Genomic DNA, 20540 nt, shown 5'->3' on the forward strand with positions numbered 1-20540 from the left:
CTGTCTCCAACCTCCCATCAACCCTCAGTTTGTTCTCTGTATTTAAGAGTCTCTTATGGTTTGCCTCCCTCCCTCTCTGTTTGTAACCCTTTTTCCCCCTTCCCCTCCCCCATGGTCTTCTGTTGAGTGTCTCAGGAGCCACGTATGAGTGAAAACATATGTTATCTGTCTTAGAGGGGAAAGTGGGCGATGGGCATCGAGGAGGGCACTTGCTGAGATAAGCACTGGGTGTTGCACAGAAACCAATTTGACAATAAATTATATAAAAAAAATATGGTATCTTTCTCTGACTGACTTATTTCACTTAGCATAATACCCTCCAGTTTCATCCTGGAGGATGAAATGATGGACATTTAGGCTCTTTCTATAATGTGGCTATTGTTGAAAGTCCTGCTATAAACATTGGGGTACATGTGCTCCTATGAATCAGCACTCCTGTATCCTTTGGATAAATTCCTAGTAGTGTTATTGCTGGGTCATAGCTCTAGTTTTAATTTTTTGAGGAAACTCCACACTGGCCAAGACTTCTTGAGAGCTGCCTTCAGCCAGTCCTCCTAGATTCCCTCCTCATTCAGAGATGTCAGACCTGTACTGTCATCCCAACGCTCTCCCCATCCAGCCCTGCTCCTCTTTATCCCTCTCCTGCCAAAAAATTCACCTGCACTTAAAACCCCACCTTGCTGTCTGCCTCACAGAGAACCCCGATGACCAAATGCCAAGTAGGACTGGCCAGTATGACCAGATTTCTCACTGGCATTTCAACTGGAAGAACATATAAGATTCTTCCTATTAAAAAAAAAAAAAAAAAAAAAAACAAAAACCCTTTCATTTAATGAGGAATTAATATTCTAAGATATGACTCCCAGAGCTGAAGAAATAAAACCAATTCTGAACTGTAACAGAAATCCATATTGATCTTTTCCTTTTTACACATTTCTATTGTCATTTCCAAGCCAGAGATTCTGTGAAGGGCACAATTATTTATGTCCCATCAAATTAACAGATCATTCAAATCCCTCACAGGACCTTCAACTGAAAATGCTTCCAGTTCCACCAAAAGTTGTTCTAGCGATTGCAAATGTTCATTCTCTTCTGGAAGAATGACAAAAGAGATGTGTGTTTTCACAATCCCCTTGTCACGGGGAAAACCCGTGACAGCCTGAGAACGGAGGGTGCAGTCACATTTCCAAGATGTTCTCTGACTCCTTTCTCTTCCCAGTCAGAGCAAAACTCAAGGAGCCTTAGTTTCTTCTCCTCTTCTTCAGGTTTCATATTTTGATATTTTCACTTATTTGTACATCTGCTTGATCCACTGAGTTGGCGGACATTTACTGAACGTCTATTACTCAACACACACGCAGGGGTTCTTGCCCTCATGATGCGGACACTTCAGTAGGTAATACACGAGTGAATAAAAGACAAGGTTATTTTTGATACCTTCAAATGGTTCCAAGAAAGGAGCCTAGGATGATGTGGTGGGGAGTGGGTGGGCCATGGGATAGGATAATTAAAAAAGAACTTTCATCGCACACAGTGGGCATGCCACACTTCTGCTGTACAAATAAGTAAACTTCCTCATGCAGGGAATTATTCCTGGCAGATCTCCTCTGACTTCTCCATTAGAAAGTGTGTTGAAACCACAACTCAGGCATCTTTGTCTCCCTCCCAGTGCCAGGTAAACATATAAGAGCAAACACGTAATAGCCTCTTGGAGGGTAATTGTGGATAATGAGGAAGTATATAACACGATTATGCCAGCACAGAGCTCATGAACCAAATGATGACTAGGCAGTGAGTTTACTGAGATTTGGGGATCTGAGAGCTAACAGAAGCCTCCGCTTATCTTTAACATATGGAATCTCCTTCAATTATCATTGTGGAAATAAGAACATGATCTGCCTTAGCTGGTGGAATGCTTCCTCTCTAACTGAAGAATAGGTACCTGTTTCGAAGATTCTAGAACTCTTCATGGTGTTTTTGTTTTCAAACATGAATAAGTCAGGGGGAAGGAAGGAAACGATCTAGTCATCATTTACTACATTTCAGGCCCCAAAACTCAATCTACACCACGAACTGGAATTTCTGGAAGGGTTTGGTCAACTGAATGTCCAAGGGGATCTTCTGGGAAAGGAGCTCAGAATGCACAACATGTTGCCCAAATACCAGCTTTCTTTGCACTTTTGAGGCTGTCCAGAGAACAATGCACATATCCCTACAGTCCAAAACCACCACCGTTGTGACCAACATCAAAACACAAACAAATGCGCAGGCAGGAACAGTTTTGGCAAAGTTGCTCTGTTCTCTAAACTGTCACACAGCCTACTTCCCAGCTCCATGTGAGGGGTTTGCTTTGGGGCAAACTGAAATTTTGAAGAAGCCGTGGAAATTTCTCACAATGAAAACCTCTACGGGGGTGTTTTCAGCCACCCTATTTTCCTACTTTTCATACATTTATTATTGTTCACTGCTGCACAATTGAATGGTTATAAGAGAAGGACAATTAATCCAGAATCCTGCTGGCTTCAACTGTACCCTGACAAGTGGTTTTAGTTTCCCTGAGAGAAATGGGGGAAGACGTCTGTTAAGGTCTGCAGAGTTGGCTAATGTTGAAAGACAATCCTCCCAGAAAGGTGTGACGATGTTTTATCACAGCTGTGGAGATGAAGGGTAGATTTATTATGGTTACTAATGCTATTTCTGTCAATGTCTTTGGAATTCTAATTAGATTATTAAAACTTTGCAAATCATGACATTACCTCTAGACTCCATACCTCCCTGTGACAAGGGTACTTTTGAAATTAGAGGATCCTGATGTCATAGCTAATGATGCATTGCCGATAATAAAGTTGCGGGGAAATTCTTCCAATAAAAACCAGTTGGGAAAGACAGAACCCATTTATCTTACTTTCTCTCCCAGTTTTATGCCTGAGGATAAGACGTCTGCTACACAGAACACGGCCTAGCTTTTTCCATGCTAGTGGCTCATGATGCTTGCTCACATGCAGCAAAGTTTAATGACTTGTCACAGCTACTTAAATTTTTTCCCTAAATCTGAGCGGCAAATCAAGAAATTTATTAATGCAAATACACTTGAAAGAAGAGTATTTTTAAGCCAGACATGAGACAGTGGCAGGTTCAACGCATACAAACGGTACATCTTAGGGCATTTTGATTTATAACGCATGCATTCAAAGTGGTACCTGAAGAGAAACAAATGGCTTACTGTTAACCCAGATGCATTTTCAGGTAATAAATGGGCATCCTCTTTACCCATCAAATAATGGCTCTAACGCCCTTCAACATCAGTGGATGAGGAATCGGTGTCACCCTGTGTCCTCTGCAAGATAACCCCATTCCTTTAGGTGGAGACCTTAGCTCTTCACATACCAGCAAAAATAAGCGTACATGGCTTACTTACCATGATGTACGACGCCCTTCAACCCATGGATAATAGGATCCAGTGCGGAATTGTCCCTTGGACTGACCTACATGTAAAGGAAACATGATTGGTTAAATCTATTCTGGCATCAGACACAACAGCCTCAGTTTAATCTTCTGAAGAGAAGGGGGTGGGGGAAATAGATGTTATCTAGCAAGCTGCTTAGGTCTTACATATACCATGGCTCTCACCAAACACAGAAGATTTATGACATAATAAAATCAAGTGAGGAAGTCTAAATCAAAAGAAAGAAACTTCTCAGAATACATTAGAACAGGAGAGAAATACCACAGTCCTACTAAAATCTTAAAAAGCAACGGTAAGACTTTCTTCTTGCTTTTATTTTATTAAAAGTACACCCTGATCTGCTAAAAAGTCATTGAAAGTCATCAAAGAGTGATCCATCATTGACTGAATATTTCAGTACCTTCTTGTGATGTGTTTTCCCCCCCGCTTCTTTTTGGAAAATGGATCTGTGCCCTGCCAGCCTGCTCTCCTTTCTGAGGATCCCAGTCTCCTGTGCTTTACCACCACCATATTATAAGAGGAATTTCTAAGAGTACCTCGGAGTAGGAGAGGGGAGGACAGGGCAGGAGAGGAGCTTGAAGAGACAGTACCTCCCAACTTCACTTCCCTCTGGGGTTTTTAATTCCCCCCAAAGTCAAGCCTCTTTCCCATTCTTTCCCTTAAGTTTCTGATTATTACTCAGCATAAATTCTCATTCTTGCCCTTTCCAGAAGACTAAAATTCCACCAGCGTATTATAATTTTGGTTTTTAGGTACTTTCTTGTAGACACTAATTAAAATAGTTACAAATGAAATGCAACGACATCTAGATTTTACTTCAAAATAATCTAACAGTGGATAGCAGTTCGAAAAGATGCGACAAGACTGGCAATCAATCAATCATTGATGACCTTAGGTGATGAGTATCAAACGGGTCATGATACAATTTTCTCTATACTTTTTAGAGTGTGTGTTTAGAGTGTGTGTTTAACTTTTCCAAAATCCCTTATCTGTATGGTCACCCTATCTCCTGAGTTTTTTTTTTCAGAAATGGTATTTATATTTTTAGTTATTTTTAATGTTTATTTATTTTTGAGAGAGAGAGAGAGAGAGTGAGCAGGGGAGGAGCAGAGAGACAGGGAGACACGGAATCCGAAGCAGCTCCAGGCTCCAAGCATCAGCGCAGAGCCCGACGCGGGGCTCGAACCCACGAACTGTAAGATCATGACACGAGCTGAAGTTGGATGCTTAACCGAATGAGCCACCCAGGCGCCCCCAGATGGGTATTTATATTTAACCCACTTCTAACATAATGAAGTTCAGATATTGGTGAATCTTTCAAGGTGTAGCGAGACCCAACTGGATGTTTCCTAGTTAATTTAGGGTCATCGGAGGTCAAAACTTTAGGGTAAATGAAAACCTCCCACATTCCTTCTCCCTGTTAACAAATCATCCACTGGACTGCCACTCCTAGTGTCCTCTCGGACAATACCCACACTTCACACGTTTCCTTCTGTTTTCTGCTTCAGCATCTCCACATTAGCACAGTGGTTCTCACCTGGAGGTGATTTTACCTATCTCCCACTGCCCACACCCATCCTGAGGTCACTGAGCCACGTCTGCAGACATTGTCGGTTGTCATAAGTAGGGATGAAGAAGAGGGGCTACCAGCATCACGTGGTTAGAGGCAAGGCTGCTGCCAAAAATTCCATAGCATTCCGAATAGCCCCCCCACAGCACAGAATTATCTGCCCCAAGATGTCAATGGGGCATAATGGGGCAATGTCTAGTTGCAGGCACTGTGAGTTAACAGTGATTAATATGTCATTACATATTGATGACAGGAGCCTGGAGTTACGGTGAAATTAAAACACAGGTGTCATTATGTATGGTGTCACATTTATGGACTAATAAAGTGAGGCGGAGTTTGGTACTACACCGTAAACACTACAGACACTTCAGAAAGGATCAGTGAATAGGAATCCAGTATACCAGGTCACAAAGGTGGAATTCTGGGAGTTACCATTAGCGTATCTCCGAATTGCCTAACAGGAAGCTCTAGCCAAAGGTTTGACAGATTGGTTGAGCACAAAGCATTCTTGAGAGGTAAACATCCACAAAAAAAGACACCAAAATGAAGACCTCATATTGACACCACAGCAAATACTTACCAACATTTTACAAAGATGCTCAAAACTGGAATCACAACTCAAGAATGCAAGATAAGAGAGTCTACTGGTAAATGTGGCCAAATTTTAGAAGTGAAAGAATAAATAGGAGTGGAGAGAACTATCTCATATCAAATTGAAGTTATAGACAAAAACATGGTCTTCCTTCTCCTCCTCCAGATTTAGGCTGGTAGAGAAGTTTATGCTACCTCAACCACCCGTAGTTACCCTAATATCTGTGGGAAATGGCAAAAGGGCCACAAACTTGTGTCATGCCTGTCACATGCACCTTTGCAATCTGACTTGGCCACTCCTCCCATCACGAGTGTATACCAACTTCTCCACTCTTTGAAACTGGGCTTGACCCCGTGACTTGCTTTGGCCAATGGGACATGAGCGAGCCTGTATAGGGAGCAGCTTCCACAGGGCTTGCATGTAGAGTTTTAACCTCTCTTGTGACTCTGAAATTTCGAGACCACCAGGTGAAGAATCCCAAGCTAGACTCTCAGAGGACAAGATGACATGGGGCAGATAGGCCGTCCCCACTGAGGTAGTTCTAGACTAGCCAGCTTGCCAACTATCAGATAGGACAGTGAGTCTCTCCCAGACTATCCACCCTCACATGAACTACCTGAAGGCTCCAGAGACCACCCGAGCTGGTCCCAACCAGATAAACTGCCCAGCTAACCTACAGAACCATAAAGCAATAAAATAATTGTTGTTTTAATTAGTTGGGATCATTTGTTACAGCATAAAATAACTGTTAGGGTTTCCGAGTGTGTACAGAGGTGGAGGATTTGGGACAGACTAAGAAACCAAGAATTTTCTTATTTTTTTTAATGTTCATTTGTTTATTTTGAGAGGGTGGGGGGAGGGGCAAAGAGAGGGAGGGAGGGAGGGAGGGAGAGAATCCCAAGTAGGCTCCATGTTGTCAGCACAGAGTCAGACCCGGGCCTCGATCCCATGAACTGTGAGATCATGACCTGAGCCGAAATCAAGAGCTTGACACTCAACCGACTGAGCCATCCAGGCACCTGACCAATAATTTTCTTGACCAATATACTCTGCTTCTGGTTTGTCATAAAGGTTTCTCAATGAGACTCCACATACCAAGACACAGCATTGGCTGTTAACCCAATCAACTCATGTGCTTCTCCAAAACTGTGTTACCCCTCCTCTACCAGGGCAACATTTCAGATGCTTTTGATTTTCAATCCCAACTGTGGGGGGATGTTTTATTGTTGGGGGACCCTTTAATGCATTCAGTCTTATTTCATGAAAAGAAAGCTCAGAGAAAGCTCTAGCCCCCCATTTCTTCCACTCACCAATAACATTTGTAGCTCATGCAAGAGGAAAATAACGAGGCAACCTAATCCAGGTTGACTTTCTGACCACTTCTGACTACAGTATCTCTACTCAAGTCAGATCCCATTCAAGTTCCAGGGCCTAACCCTATATTCTAAGTAACCCTATAAATGAGAAAACCTACAATGCCCATTTGCCTCCACAGCCCCCATGGAAACATGCTAGTTTCCATGGCTGGGGTTAAGAAAAATAGATCAGGAGAAAGGGAGAGAAAATGGAGATCATTGTCTGGTCCAAATAACTTACTAGTAATACTGAGCTCACTCTCCAGTCTATGTGTTGGTTCTAAAGCTCAGGGTGGGAATCCAAATAGCATGCTAATAAGTGGGTTTGTTCCAGTAAAGGCACAACCCTGTCTGAAATAATCACTTCCATTTACTGTTTCAATCAATTTGCCACTTAAAAAAAAAAAATCATGAACACAAGCTAAGCAATTTGGATAGCTCTGAAATATGCCTACGGTGAAGAAGGCTGTTTGAGCAACCCATATTTACATCCTGGACTCCTCCAGAGTAGAGGAGGCCAGAGGGTGGGGGAAAACAATGAAATTTTGAGTCAGGGATGAACGCTTAGAGCGTCAGTGTCCTCACCTATAAAATGGGGTTACAATTTCCTAATGCTGTCTTAAGGATTAAATGTGTAAAGCTTAGAGTATAATGTTGGGTACAAATGCAACATTCAAGAAGGATGGATGTGACTGGGCAACAACTTGACCCAAACACTCAAATTTAAATGAATGTCAAACAACAGCAGTTTCATCCCTGAACTTGTCAATGTGCTTGGCTCTAAAAGTAATACCTACTTGAGCTCAAATTTCAAAAGATTCAAATTTATGTTTTATTTGACATCCACTCAGTTTCATAATACACTGCTCCTTTGAAAGCCACACGAGGAGTTTTCCCGGATCTTGAAATTTGCCACCTTCTCCTCTGAGATCAAAGGAGTTATGCAGTAATACTGAGAAGGTGGCAATTGCACAAATGAGCTTAAAATGGCCTCGGAGAAATGGACATCCCCTTGCCCTGCAGTTGGCGCTCTTGTTGCAAAGCTCAGCTCCTGGCCCTTCTATCTTGGAGCAGCTTTTGTGGCATGAGTCATCGTCAAAAGGATGGCATGCCAACGCGACAGAGGGCCCTGAGCGGAAAGCCTTTAAGTTGTCTTTAGATATAACAAGTGACACAGAGACATCAGCCACGTAGGAAACCATGACACGTAGGTTTGGGCAAAAGGCCAAATTCATATAAATGCTGATGAAATCTAATCTTCATAAAATTATCTTTCCGAATAATAGACCATGATAAGGACTGAGCCAACTATCAGATTCATAACCACGGTGTCAATAATCTCTAGAGATGCGTCTGCAAGCCAGGGCCTTACGAGGACCTGAGGTCTTTCCTGCTTGAAGCAAAATGAAATGCAAGTAGAGAGGCCCCAGCAGACTGCATGTGCCTCTGTTCAGATATCAGCTGCCATTTTCCAGTCCCTCGTGCCATTTGGCCCTTGACTTCGATCCTGATAATCTTCAATCTATCAAGTCCTGGCCATCTGCTAACTAGGATGGCCAAGGCAACCTACTTGCCTTGAATCCGACATCACCAGCTGCTCCTTTCGTCCTATAAACGTCACATCCAGCCAATATCCCCTTGTGGGAAAAAGGATTTATGCCCGCTGCGAGTGAATGGCTACATGATTAAACCACGCCTGTGAAGGAAAGTGTCAAACAGCAGGACCAGAGACTCCACATGGCCTTCCTGAACTGCAGAGGTGATGAGCCATCCACTCCAAAGGTTAGTGGGCCACTGTGTACTCAGAAGCTGAAGTGTCCGATCAGGACAAGGGCAAGCACTTCTCATGAGATCTGATCTCAAATCTGATTCTCCTCTTCCTCCCACGGCTCTTACCTAAAGAGCCATGTGGCAAGGACGCTGCAGCTCCTTTCATTCTGACTCCAACACCTTGGTCACCACTCACCACATTCAGATTCAAGTTACTGTCAAGAACTTCCTGGCTCAAACCATTCACAACTGGTTACTTTTGTACCACTGCATTTCAGTTAGGCCTGACCCAGAGACAGGACACCAACCACCTTCCTTTATTAATAAATGAAATACTGGTCAATAATTTAGGAAACGTGTCTATGTGCAAGGACACAAGCATAGCATCAAACCACTAACCACACGGATCCACATTGAAAACACCGTTCTTCTCTTGACTGTCTTTGTAAATACTCACAAATATGGCTTTTCTTCTTGGACAGCCCACAGCCTCTCCCTGTTCTGTTGGGAGAAATTTCTTTTTTCCCTTTGGACATCCCAACGATGCTTTCTGTTCTCTCCTGACTGTCACTGCTGCCACGGGATTACGACAGGCAGAATCAGAGGTCGTGGTGCATTGAGCATCCCAAATTGCCACGGAATAAAGTCCGAGAGAAAACAAGGGACACAATCCAGAGCGAGGCATGACAGAGGAAAAAGGAGTTCTGTGAAGGTGTACCGCTTTTCATGAAAAGGAGGGATTTTAGCCTCCCCGTCAGCTAAAGGCAACTCACCAAGTGTGATTCCTGGCCAGGAGGGTTGGCTTCACTTTGAGTAATAAATTTCCAGAATCATACCGTAAGTCTGATCTCATAGATATGCAGAACATCACAGGCGCATCTCACAAGAGAGGCAAGAGCTCCTGTTGGGGGGAAGGGTATGGCCCTGTATCATCATCTATTTTCTGGCACTTGACAGGACACCCTCCTGGGACTGGTTTCCGTCCACAGATGAGAAAACGCCTAATTCCTCAGCCATGGGAAGGGATTAATATGAAAAGGCAACACAATTATAAATGCTAATAGGATTCACCCTCCCCGCTTCAAAAGGAGTTTGAGCATTGACACAGCTTACTTACTGTTAATTCATAATGTTAGTGGAAACCAGTCAATTCACAAGTTATTCATCTCCAGAGAATTGAGATTTGTGGCCAGAGAAGGCCGCAGAGGAAATGAATTTAATGCTCTTGGTCTATTTCGACTGACCTTCTCTATCCCTTTGCTCCCACTACTCCCGCTCACCAGAGTATTTACCACTTAATTGTCAGACTTGGCTTGGAGGAGTCTATTACTGGAAAAACCAACCCAGCAGGGTGACAGCGAGGCCCAGTAGCAAATCCGCACAACTGTGGACCTTGCCAGCAGCAGCCTCGCCTATCGTCAATACAGGCGATTTCTCCTTTTCACGAGGATCAAACTGTCCCGGACTGAGTACACAATGCCATTTCCTCTGGCTTTGGACTCTCTCAAAAACTCAATTTCAAAGCCAAGGCAGGAGCGAGAGAGAGAGAGAAAATGGGCAGGCTGGGGCACCTGACAAATGGAACTTCCACATGGTGATTTTTGTCCTTCTTTGTCTTTTTAATGCATTGTGTTTCAGAGCCAAGAAGGGAGTGGGAAAGGCTTTCCAGCAGTTCCAGACAGAGACCCAGAACCTGCCTGTCCCACCCCGGCCAGACTTCTCAAAGTAAAGGCTGCTCTTGAACTGGAAAGAGGCAAAAAAGAAATTCCAACCTAGCAAAGTATGACTGAGAGTCTTAGGCTATAGTGCCAACCATTTCACACAGATACTGTTATGATTTTTTGAATTAAAAGAAAAAAAAAAAGGCATGCAATCTGGGGAAGCCTGGGGCAAGAGAAGCTTATTTCAGGTTCAGTGACTTGGCTGCAAGTTTCTCTCGATTCAGTGTGGCAGTGCTGGACAACTTTGCCTTTCTTTTGTTAATAATCCTGCCATGCACTGAAAAGCCCTAACAATATCAAAGTCTTGGGGGAGAAAGGAGAGCTGACTGCTTCCACAGGGAGCAAGTGGCTTCAACCAAAACACATTAGATGTGAACCTTCACCCTTGCTTTCTCTTTCCCTCGAAGCAAAACGTTGCTCAGGGCTCTCCATTTACAAAAGACTCGGAATCCAAAAAGCACTGTGTGGGGACTGCTTCAAATCCCCGCCATGTGTGCAGCAAGAAAAATATAAAAGATGAGGCATATCAGACCAAAGGGGTCACCAGATTGATCCTTCCCTTGAAAACATTCCTCCATGGGTAAGGTCATCACTTTGGATAAAACTGAAGCATCCAGATGGCATTATGAGGGATGGGGAAGACTCTCCAAATACCATGTAGCTATCATATATCAAATATTAAAATGACCTTGCTCATCTTATGGTTGTATAAAGAGGTGATGGGGGAAAAAAAACAAATGGTGCCTTTGGCCTACATGGAAAAAACCCAGGTCTTCTGCTCATTTATACAACAGATATGCCCTGAGTGCCAAGGGCATGCTGTGGTGGGCTGACACTAAGAGGGCCCTCAGTGATTCCCAATCCCAGGTCTTCAGGCCCCTGTGGAATTAACTCCTTCTGGGGATGGGCTGGATTTAGCGGCTTGCTTTTAACAAGTAGAAGGGAGCAAAGTCAGAGACACCCCTTTGATGATCAGGTTTCAAGAGACTCTAAAGCCCATCTTGCTAGCGGACTTGCACGTTGTGTACTTTGCTTGCACACTTTGGTAAAGTAAATGGCCATGCTAGAGAAGCCTACGGTGAGACCCTGAAGGTGGTCTCTGGCCAACAGCCAGAGGGAAACTGAGGCCCTCAGTCAAACGGCCCTTGAGGAACTGAATTCTGTCAACAATCTAAGTGAGTGTGGAAATGGATCCTTCCCCAGCTGAACTTTCAGATACGACCTCAACTCTGGCTGACACTTTGATTGCAGCCAAGTGAGAAACCATGAAGGAGGGGACCCAGAGAAACTGGGAGATGGTAAATGTGCATAATTTTAGCTGTTAAGCTTGTGGTAATGTTATAGGGCAATAGATAACCACATGGCAAGAACTGGGTGCTGGGATATGGAACTGAATGAATCACAGACCTGACAGTCTACTGCTTGTTCCCACAGGGAGACGAGGGCCCTGGCCTCCTTAAAGAATCCACATACCACCATTTTCTTTATATTGGTGCTTTAGCTATTCAAGGTAGTTCCCATCACTCTAAATAGGCTCTTGCCTCTCACAGACCTAAATTGCTATGTTACATCATAGCTTCTAGAGTTTGAGGGGAAGCAATACGTTTAAAATCCAAGTTCCAATGGGTCACCTGGGTGGCTCAGTTGACTGAGTGTCTGACTCTTGATTTCAACTCAGGTCATGATCCCAGGGTCATGGGATTGAGTCCCACATCAGGCTCCACACTCAGTGTGAAGCCTGGGTGAGACTCTCTCTCGTCCTTTGCCCCTCTCCTCAGCTCACACTCACTCTCTCTTTCTAAAATTATAATAAAATTGGGGCACTGGGGTGGCTCACATGGTTAAGCATCTGACTTTGGCTCAGGTCATAATCTCAATGTCTGTGGGTTCAAGCCCCACATCAGGCTCTGTACTGATAGCTCAGAGCCTGAAGCCTGCTTCACATTCTGTGTCTCCCTCTCTCTCTGCCCCTCCTTCTCTCTCTCTCTTTCTCAAAAATAAACATTAAAAATTTTTTAAAAATAAATAAAATTATAATAAAATAAAATAAAATAAAATAAAATAAAATAAAATAAAATACAAATTCCAACCAGGAAAATTTGGCAAAAATAGTGCGTAAACCCCAAATGGGGCAAACGGACATCAATCATTAATTCTGAGATAAAGTGTTTTCAGTGGCTTTTATTTTGAACAAACATAGGAAACCGATAAATTGCAGCACCAAATCTGAGTCCTTCTCAAAGAAAGATGTCCCTGGGCAAGGTACATAGCACAACACACTGGTGTGAGCAGCTGCCGTTTCTGATTCATAGCAACCAAGCTAAGTGAAGACTAATTACACACTCCATACTCTTATTTTTCCTTTTGGAAGGGGTATTTCCACTCTGTGCCTCCTGTAGAGCACTGAATGATTGCCCCCTAGTGTGGCCTCTGAAGATTGATGAAGTATCAATCCACTTTTCCCAAGCAATACCTCACAGGGTATTCCCTATTCCAAACCACACGCTTACGTGAAGGCTTTGGTGCTCGATACCCTAAGGGGGACTTTATGCCCCTGTCACTGTCCTCTGAAATCAATCCATTAACTCATCTAAACATCCCATTTCATCCAACAACCCAGTGATAGTTATTTTCAGTGTAGAATCATTAAAGTTGGAGCATCTGACTTAAGAGCTTTAGTTAAGTAATGTTTGGGGGGATACAAAAAAATTTTTGAAGTGTACAAAGGTCTTCAAATCTACAAACTAGGAAGATTCCTTTTAAGTACCTGGTAGTCTACACAAGGGCCAGCCCCATCTCAAGGAGGACACAGATTAATGCTAACTGAACAGTTCAGCTTTGTATGGAAAACGCACCTGAGTTCAACAGAGGATAAAATTAAATTGCAATGAGGAAAGACAAAATCTTTCCCAGCAGGCCTTGATTGATAGAACGTGTTATTTGTAGCAGAACAAAATGGAAAACCAGAAAGTTTGTTCCTAGCAATCATTGTCTCACTGGGCCAACTTTCTCTCCTTTGAGAAAATAATATGATTTCTTCATAGAGCATGTAGTCTACTTATTTAAGCAACAGTGCTCAGGATCTTCCACTTCCTCCAGCAGCTCTCTTGAACAAAACAGCCCCAGTAGGGGAGGTATAGGTAATATTTAACCAGGAAGAGGTTTATCTCGTGAATCCTGCCATGGATAATAACCTGAGAATAAGTCACTTCTTAGAAAATGACGAGCGCGCATCTCCTGTGATGAGCTCATGTGAAACTTGGGTGCGTATGACTGGCAGAGGGGTTAAGCAGAGTTTTTGAAACCAGGTTGGTAGACCCAGGTTCAAAACCCTACTCTTCGACTTGACAGCTAATTAGCTGGATGAAAGTGAATTACAACCTCACTATGCCTCAGTTCCTCATCTGTAAAAACGAGATCACTGCCCCTCAATGACACAGGGTTATTAAGAGGATTAAATGAATGTTCAGCACAGTGCCTAACACACCCGGGATTCTTCAAAACTAGCCACCACAGCCACTCTTTCGCCAAAGGGGCAGGCATGCCCTGCTGGTACCCAACCAGGCATACACGAACACACATAAAGACACAAATACTACTACCTCTAGTTACAAACAGACCGACAGTATCGGGGCTCTAAGCTAAATCCAGTGAAGCACGAACTCCCCTACCTGCACCCCAATCTTTGATTACAATAGCATGGTAGCATCTTTCCACCCAGCAGACCAGACCCCAAACCCAGGAATTGTTTTCTTTCCACAGCCACATACGATGTATCAGAAAGTCCAGAAGATCCTACCTCCTAAATATACCTCGAATCCAAATCCACAGACCACCTCCCTCCAGCTTCTCCACTCTGCTGCCTACCCCACCATCACTCTAAACCTAAGTAACCTCCAACAGCCTTGCCTAACTGGCTTCCCTACTTTCTCTACTGTAACCGCTAAGCACCTTTAATCAGCTTTACAAGTAAAAAGTTTTTACTTTAAAAGTAAAACAAAAATCAGACAACAACAATGATGAAACACTGTTCTGACTGACCTGAGACGTGATCTGGGCACCTAGGCGTTTGAAAGCTCCCTAAACGATTCTGACAGAACCACTGAGTTAGAATGATCCTTCAAAAAGCACACTTAATCACAATACATGCCTGCTTAGCGGTTCCCCAGGATCGGGCTGAGGTCCTCTGCAGATTCTTACTGCCATGACTCTCACGGTTCGCTATAGTTCAGCAGCACCGGCCTCCTGCCTCCTTCTTCCTCGGATACTCTCGGGCCTTTTTACTTTGGCCATGGCGCTGTCCCCTCTGCCTACAATGCCCTTCAATCAGATCCTTGAAGGGCCGGTTCTCACTCTTCAGATCGCAGCTACAAGAGGCTTTTCCCGACCACCCCATCCAAACTGGCCCGTCCCAAATACCTGTTAACTTATCACTCTCAGTTCCTCCCCAGCACCAGCCTCTGCCTGTCAATACCTGAAGTCTGGAGGGCAGCCCAGGTGCTTGGTGCACCAGAGGATATCCTGGCGGCGGGGAGAGGGGGTCCTCAAAGTTTAAACAAGTCAGAGGGTCCTCATCCACTCCAGCGTCACCAGGTTAGCTAGCACCTGTAACACATCCTCTGTCACGGCACCTCCTACCCTTCCTTTTTTTTTTTTTTTTTTTTTACATTTATTTATTTATGAGACAGAGAGAGAGAGAGCATGAATGCGGGAGGGTCAGAGAGAGAGAGGGAGGGAGACACAGAATCTGAAACAGGCTCCAGGCTCTGCACTGTCAGCACAGAGCCCGATGCGGGGCTTGAACTAACGGACATGAGATCATGACCTGGGCCAAAGTCGGACGCTCAACCGACTGAGCCACCCAGGCACCCCCTACCCTTCCTTTTAATGACCTGTTGAAACACCCGTCCCCTGACTGGGCTGACAGCTTCCTGAAGGCAGGGTTCGTACTTTATTTAATTTGATTTTATATTCCCAGCGCCATGCACCTCAGTACCAGCACAGAACAGACACTAACACATGTTTGTTTTCTGAAAGAACAATAGGTAGCTATAAAAGGGGTGAGAAGGAGGAAAGAAATAAAAGAAAAAACAGATAAAAGAAAATTTCAGCCAAGGATTCTCGGATTTATGTCCAGAGAATCTGAGTCAAGTCCTGGCTGTGTACTGGTCGTGTGACCTCAGGTATGTGACTCGATCCCTCTGGGCAGGTGGACAAGTGCACACCCCGCCGGGGCGGACCCACAGGGGCAGACTGAAAGCATGTGTGTGGCAACAGGCATTACATTCCACAGTGTACACACCCGGGGACTATTGCAATGAGGTGAGCTTCGGTTTTATTTTCTTTCAATTTCACAACTGAAAAGTGGTATGGCTGACAAAGGAAGACTTTGGAAGGAAACGCAGAAACAAAACAAAACGAAACAAACAATTATTAATAAAGACTGCCAAAGCAAACTTCCTACCTTTTTAAAAATGGATCGTAATTTGTTCCTTATTGGTTAAATACATGGTCTTCAAAGTCACATTGCCGTGGCTCAAATCAAAGTTCCATCACTGATGAGGTGTGACGGGGATCAGCAAACGATGATCACTGGGAAAATTGTACCCACTGACTGTTTTGGTAAATAAAGTTTTATTGGGACACATCTACGGTTTACATATCGTCTGTGGCTGCTTTCCTGCCATAAAGACAGAGTTGAGCAACAAAGCCAAAAATACTTATTATCTGACCTTTCTAGAGAAATCCTGCCAATCCTGGTTTTAGGCAAATAAATCACTTTACTTCTCTAAGCCTTAATGTCCTCGATCTAAGAAATGGAGACACTAATCATATTTCCCTCATAGGGCTGTTGAGAAAGTTAAATTGAGATAATCCACATAAAATACTTAGCGCGGTGCCAGGGATATACGCAGAATTTGATACATTTTAAAATTTTTTTTTTTTTTCAACATTTTTTAATTTATTTTTGGGACAGAGAGAGACAGAGCATGAACGGGGGAGGGGCAGAGAGAGAGGGAGACACAGAATCGGTAACAGGCTCCAGGCTCCGAGCCATCAGCCCAGAGCCTGACGCGGGGCTCGAACTCACGGAGCGCGAGATCGTGACCTGGCTGAAGTCGGACGCTTAACCGACTGCGCCACCCAGGCGCCCCCAGAATTTGATACATTTTGAATAGTAAATATTTTTGTTAAATTATCCGTGCTAAACTCTATCCAATCAACCAACCACTTGCCTATTCATCAATTCATTAACTTATATAACCAACAAATATTGGGGCACCTAGCTGGCTCAGTATGTAGAGCGTACAAATGTTGTTCTCAGGGTTGTGAGTTCAAGCCCCATGTTGGGCATGGAGCCTACCTAAAAAAAAAACCTAAATCGACAAATATTTACAAAGTACCTGACAAGTAGGATGTAATTTACTGTCGATATACCTATTAGATGAACAAAAGCAAACAAAACACATGAATGTGAAATTTTTCTGTCCGTAATCTTCTCAAAGCCTATGAGCTATTCAACAGTGAGTGACATGAGTATTAGCAGGTAGAGTATTAGTACTATGTCAACCAGACTCTGAGCTTTGTTTCGTTTGAAAAGGTACACTAGGAAGCCCAGTGCCTCTCCCACATTAAGCCTTCAAAGAAATCTTTGGGGAATGGCTGATTGATTGATGGTGGTTACAAAGAGTTGACAAAGCAGGAAGGTTTCCAATGACGGCACAAAATTCGCCCACATTTTATGACACAGGAAATGAACTGTGCCTCTCTGTAAACGTCAGATGAAAATTTAACATCCAGGAACAGCTTTTTTTTGCAGGAGTTGTCCTATTCAGGTCTTCATATCACTGCGAAAGTAATTCAAAAAGGCTAGCAGTTCACTGGGAAACGTGAGCGTTGCCTTAGGATGTTAAATCTGCGAAGTCCAACACTGCTCTATGAGGCGCAGAGCAGTAATTCGGTTGGTACAAGAGTACAGAGAATGCGCTACAGAAAGTGGTTTGTCAGCCAATGTGAGCATCCCCTTTTAGTTCTCAAACTTGCTTACAATTTCAGATGAAACCTTCATAAAACATACTGCCCGCTTCATTGCTTCCTTCAACATAATCTAAGCCACAGTAAGTGATTAAAGCCGGATCTTTCAAATAATGATTGGGTGACCAGGTTCTAATAAAGCAAAGGGTGTCTGGCCTCCTGCTACGTGTCACTAGAAGGTCAAGCATCAGAGAGTTCTCCCATGAATGTGTGCGTATGTTCCAGCATATGGCTGCAGCGACACAGAGATGGATTCCTCTGACTCTTCAAAATTATTTCTATTTTTAAAAATTTATTTATTTATTTTGAGAAACACATGCATGAGAAACACATCCAGGTCATCTCAGTCCCGGTGAAGACAAAACATTTCCAGTATTCCAGAAGGTTCCCTCCTGGATTCCAGAAGGATCTCGGCACCAGTTGATACGCCCATACACCATATACATATAAATGGAATCATCCAGTCACCTGCTTTCACCTGCTTTCATGCATCACTTTTGTTTCACCTGCTTTCATGCATCACAGTATCTGTGAGATTCATCTGTGTTCCATGTAGCAAATAGTTTTGTTCTTTTTTATTACCATAGAGAACATGATCATATGAATATTTCATGATTTATTCACCCAACATTTGCTGTCTTAGCGGAAGATTATTTCTCTTGCTGTCATATAAACCATGACCAACTTAATGTAGTTTACGGGAAGGTTTTTAGCCAACAAAACACCTAAGAGGGGGGGTCAATATCTCGGGAAAGCAGCCAGCACAGCAACGACACTGAATCTGAACTGTATTCAAATGACACCAAAAGGCACGGCCAGTACCATGACAGATTCATAATCTGTCCCACGACCATGGGAGTCAGCAGAGCATCATGGCCATGTCCAAAGTCTTTGAGAGTTGGGCAGATCTTTGGGTTTCAGTTCTGGATACCAGGCTGACTTTGGGCAAGTCATTTACCCTCGATGCAATTCAGTTCCCTCAACCTCAAAATAAAGACAGCTTCAATAACCTCTTCCAGCTGTCATGAGGGCTGATGTGATAATCGCTTAGGGAATAAGCAACCCTACATACGATGATCACTGTGCCATGATAATACAACAGCTAAAATATACTTGGAAAAGTTGCTTACAATATACACAAATTTGGCTAATTAAAAAGATCACTGTTGCTTATTTTTTTTAACCCTCCCACTTATATTCTCTCTGACTCTGACAGTGCGTCTCAAATCCATCAACACTGTGCTTGGTGAGGTTACACTCTATAATCTAAGTTGGAATTCTCAGATAATAAAGAGAAATTAATAATACTTCAAGCACATATGTAAGTGACATATCAATTCTCCTCTTTGGGCTTGGCTGTCAGTGAAGGGCAAACATGAGTTTCAGAGTCTCTCCTTCATGATCAATCATTTTTCACAGAGCAGTAACCCACCTACCTATGGTCCCAAGCCCTTGAAAATCTGTTGATACAACTAAAAACTAAAGAACACAATTTTAGTTGGGAGTCTGTGTCAGAGATAAACATTCTTTTTAATCTCCTGAGGGAAAGGAAAAGTTTTCATTTGTGATTTTTAGTCATTTGCATTAGTGTTGGGGAGATAAACCTATAGCAGGTTTATCTATGAATTTTAGATATTCCGTATACCACCTCCCATGAAACCTAAGGGAGATTAAAATTCTGTCTGGTTGAAAGTCAGGACACTGGGGTACAGAATAAGTAGGAGGCGGGATGATAAGAGAAGAGACAAACGTGACCATGGCCTAGAAATCTTTATTTTCCTAATGGCTTGAAAATCTATAAGCTTTGCCTGTGCCTCTGTGCAACTAAAGCATTTAGTTGGATCCCATGTAAACAGGGTTATATCCGCTAGTACAAGCCCAAGAGTATAAACTGCCATATTTATTTTGGAATAAAAAATTGGTCACTTTTAAAATTAACTTAGCATGTTTAGAGATCATTTTGTTGTTGTTGTTGTTTCCTACTGACTACCTTATGTACTCTCAACAGCTAAAACGGGTGAAGCAATTAGGTTGCTACAGATAGAAATGAGGAAGAAAGGCAGATAAGACCTGGAGAAGCAACCCCCTCAAAGTAACAGCTGAAAGATGCAGAGAGCACAGGCGTGAGAAAGCAGTGAGGCCGAGCTGGAGGACAGCAGCCTTTGCGTGAGGTGCTGGGTTTTGTTTCCATTCCGCAGGGACCCCTCCCTGCAGACATGACCACACACACACACACACACACGCGCGCACACACGGCAATGTTGCTGGCTGACCCCGGTATCAGTCATCACCCGTGCCATTTCACCGGCAGCACCTCTGCAAACCTAGTTCAAAATGGTTTCAGTCACCGCCTCGATCACACCCAGATAGAGTCTGCAGAGGACCATCCCGAATGCTGGCCACAATCTTCTTCAAAATAGTAAGTTAGTATCCAGCCGGAGGTACTAATGCACCGCACATTATTTCACTTTGCCCAAATCTCCGAGGTAAGAACGAGTAATCATGCTCACATGACAGATTTGGCAAGTAAGGCTTTCAGAGAACAAGTGGTTTGTCAAAGTTACAGCTAGAACGTGGTAGGGCTCAAACTTGAGGCCACAGTCTTTCTGGCAGAATCTAAGCCATTTACCTACATCATCGTAATTCCTGTACCTCCTATGCATGGTTCCCCTTCCAGGCCCCATGACCATTTATCCAGTCCTTCTAATTCTTAAGGATGACAAGATCCACCAAAATCTTTTTAAAAAGCCACATAGGTTCACATACACACATGCGCGTGTGTGTGTGCGCGCGCACACACACACACACACACACACACACACACACAGAGGGGTGAAGGCTCTAAACATAGATATTCAAAACAATAGCCAGATTCCCTAATTAGTATAGAGAAAACATTTTAGTGGGACAATAAATATTTAAAAGAAAAAAAGGATCCAGTGTGGACAAAATTTCAGGAATACCCTGTTAGAAAATGACAGGTTCCTTTTACTCCAGGACTTGTCAGAGAGCCTTTGTGATGCTAAATTGT

The 20540-nt window shown here is 43.4% G+C and overlaps 1 protein-coding gene across 4 annotated transcripts in view; it reads right to left on the minus strand.

The window, feature by feature from the left end:
* Positions 1–20540, minus strand: part of PTPRG (protein tyrosine phosphatase receptor type G) — a 718534-nt gene that overhangs the window by 166650 nt on the left and 531344 nt on the right. For all 4 annotated transcript variants that reach the window (XM_058726333.1, XM_058726331.1, XM_058726330.1 and 1 more), the window contains one exon: positions 3419–3485. In XM_058726333.1, the coding sequence (XP_058582316.1) occupies positions 3419–3485 (67 nt within the window). The remainder of the gene's footprint in view (positions 1–3418; positions 3486–20540) is intronic.

Source organism: Neofelis nebulosa, chromosome 4 (assembly GCF_028018385.1).
Source record: "Neofelis nebulosa isolate mNeoNeb1 chromosome 4, mNeoNeb1.pri, whole genome shotgun sequence".
In the NCBI taxonomy this organism is placed as follows: domain Eukaryota; kingdom Metazoa; phylum Chordata; class Mammalia; order Carnivora; family Felidae; genus Neofelis; species Neofelis nebulosa.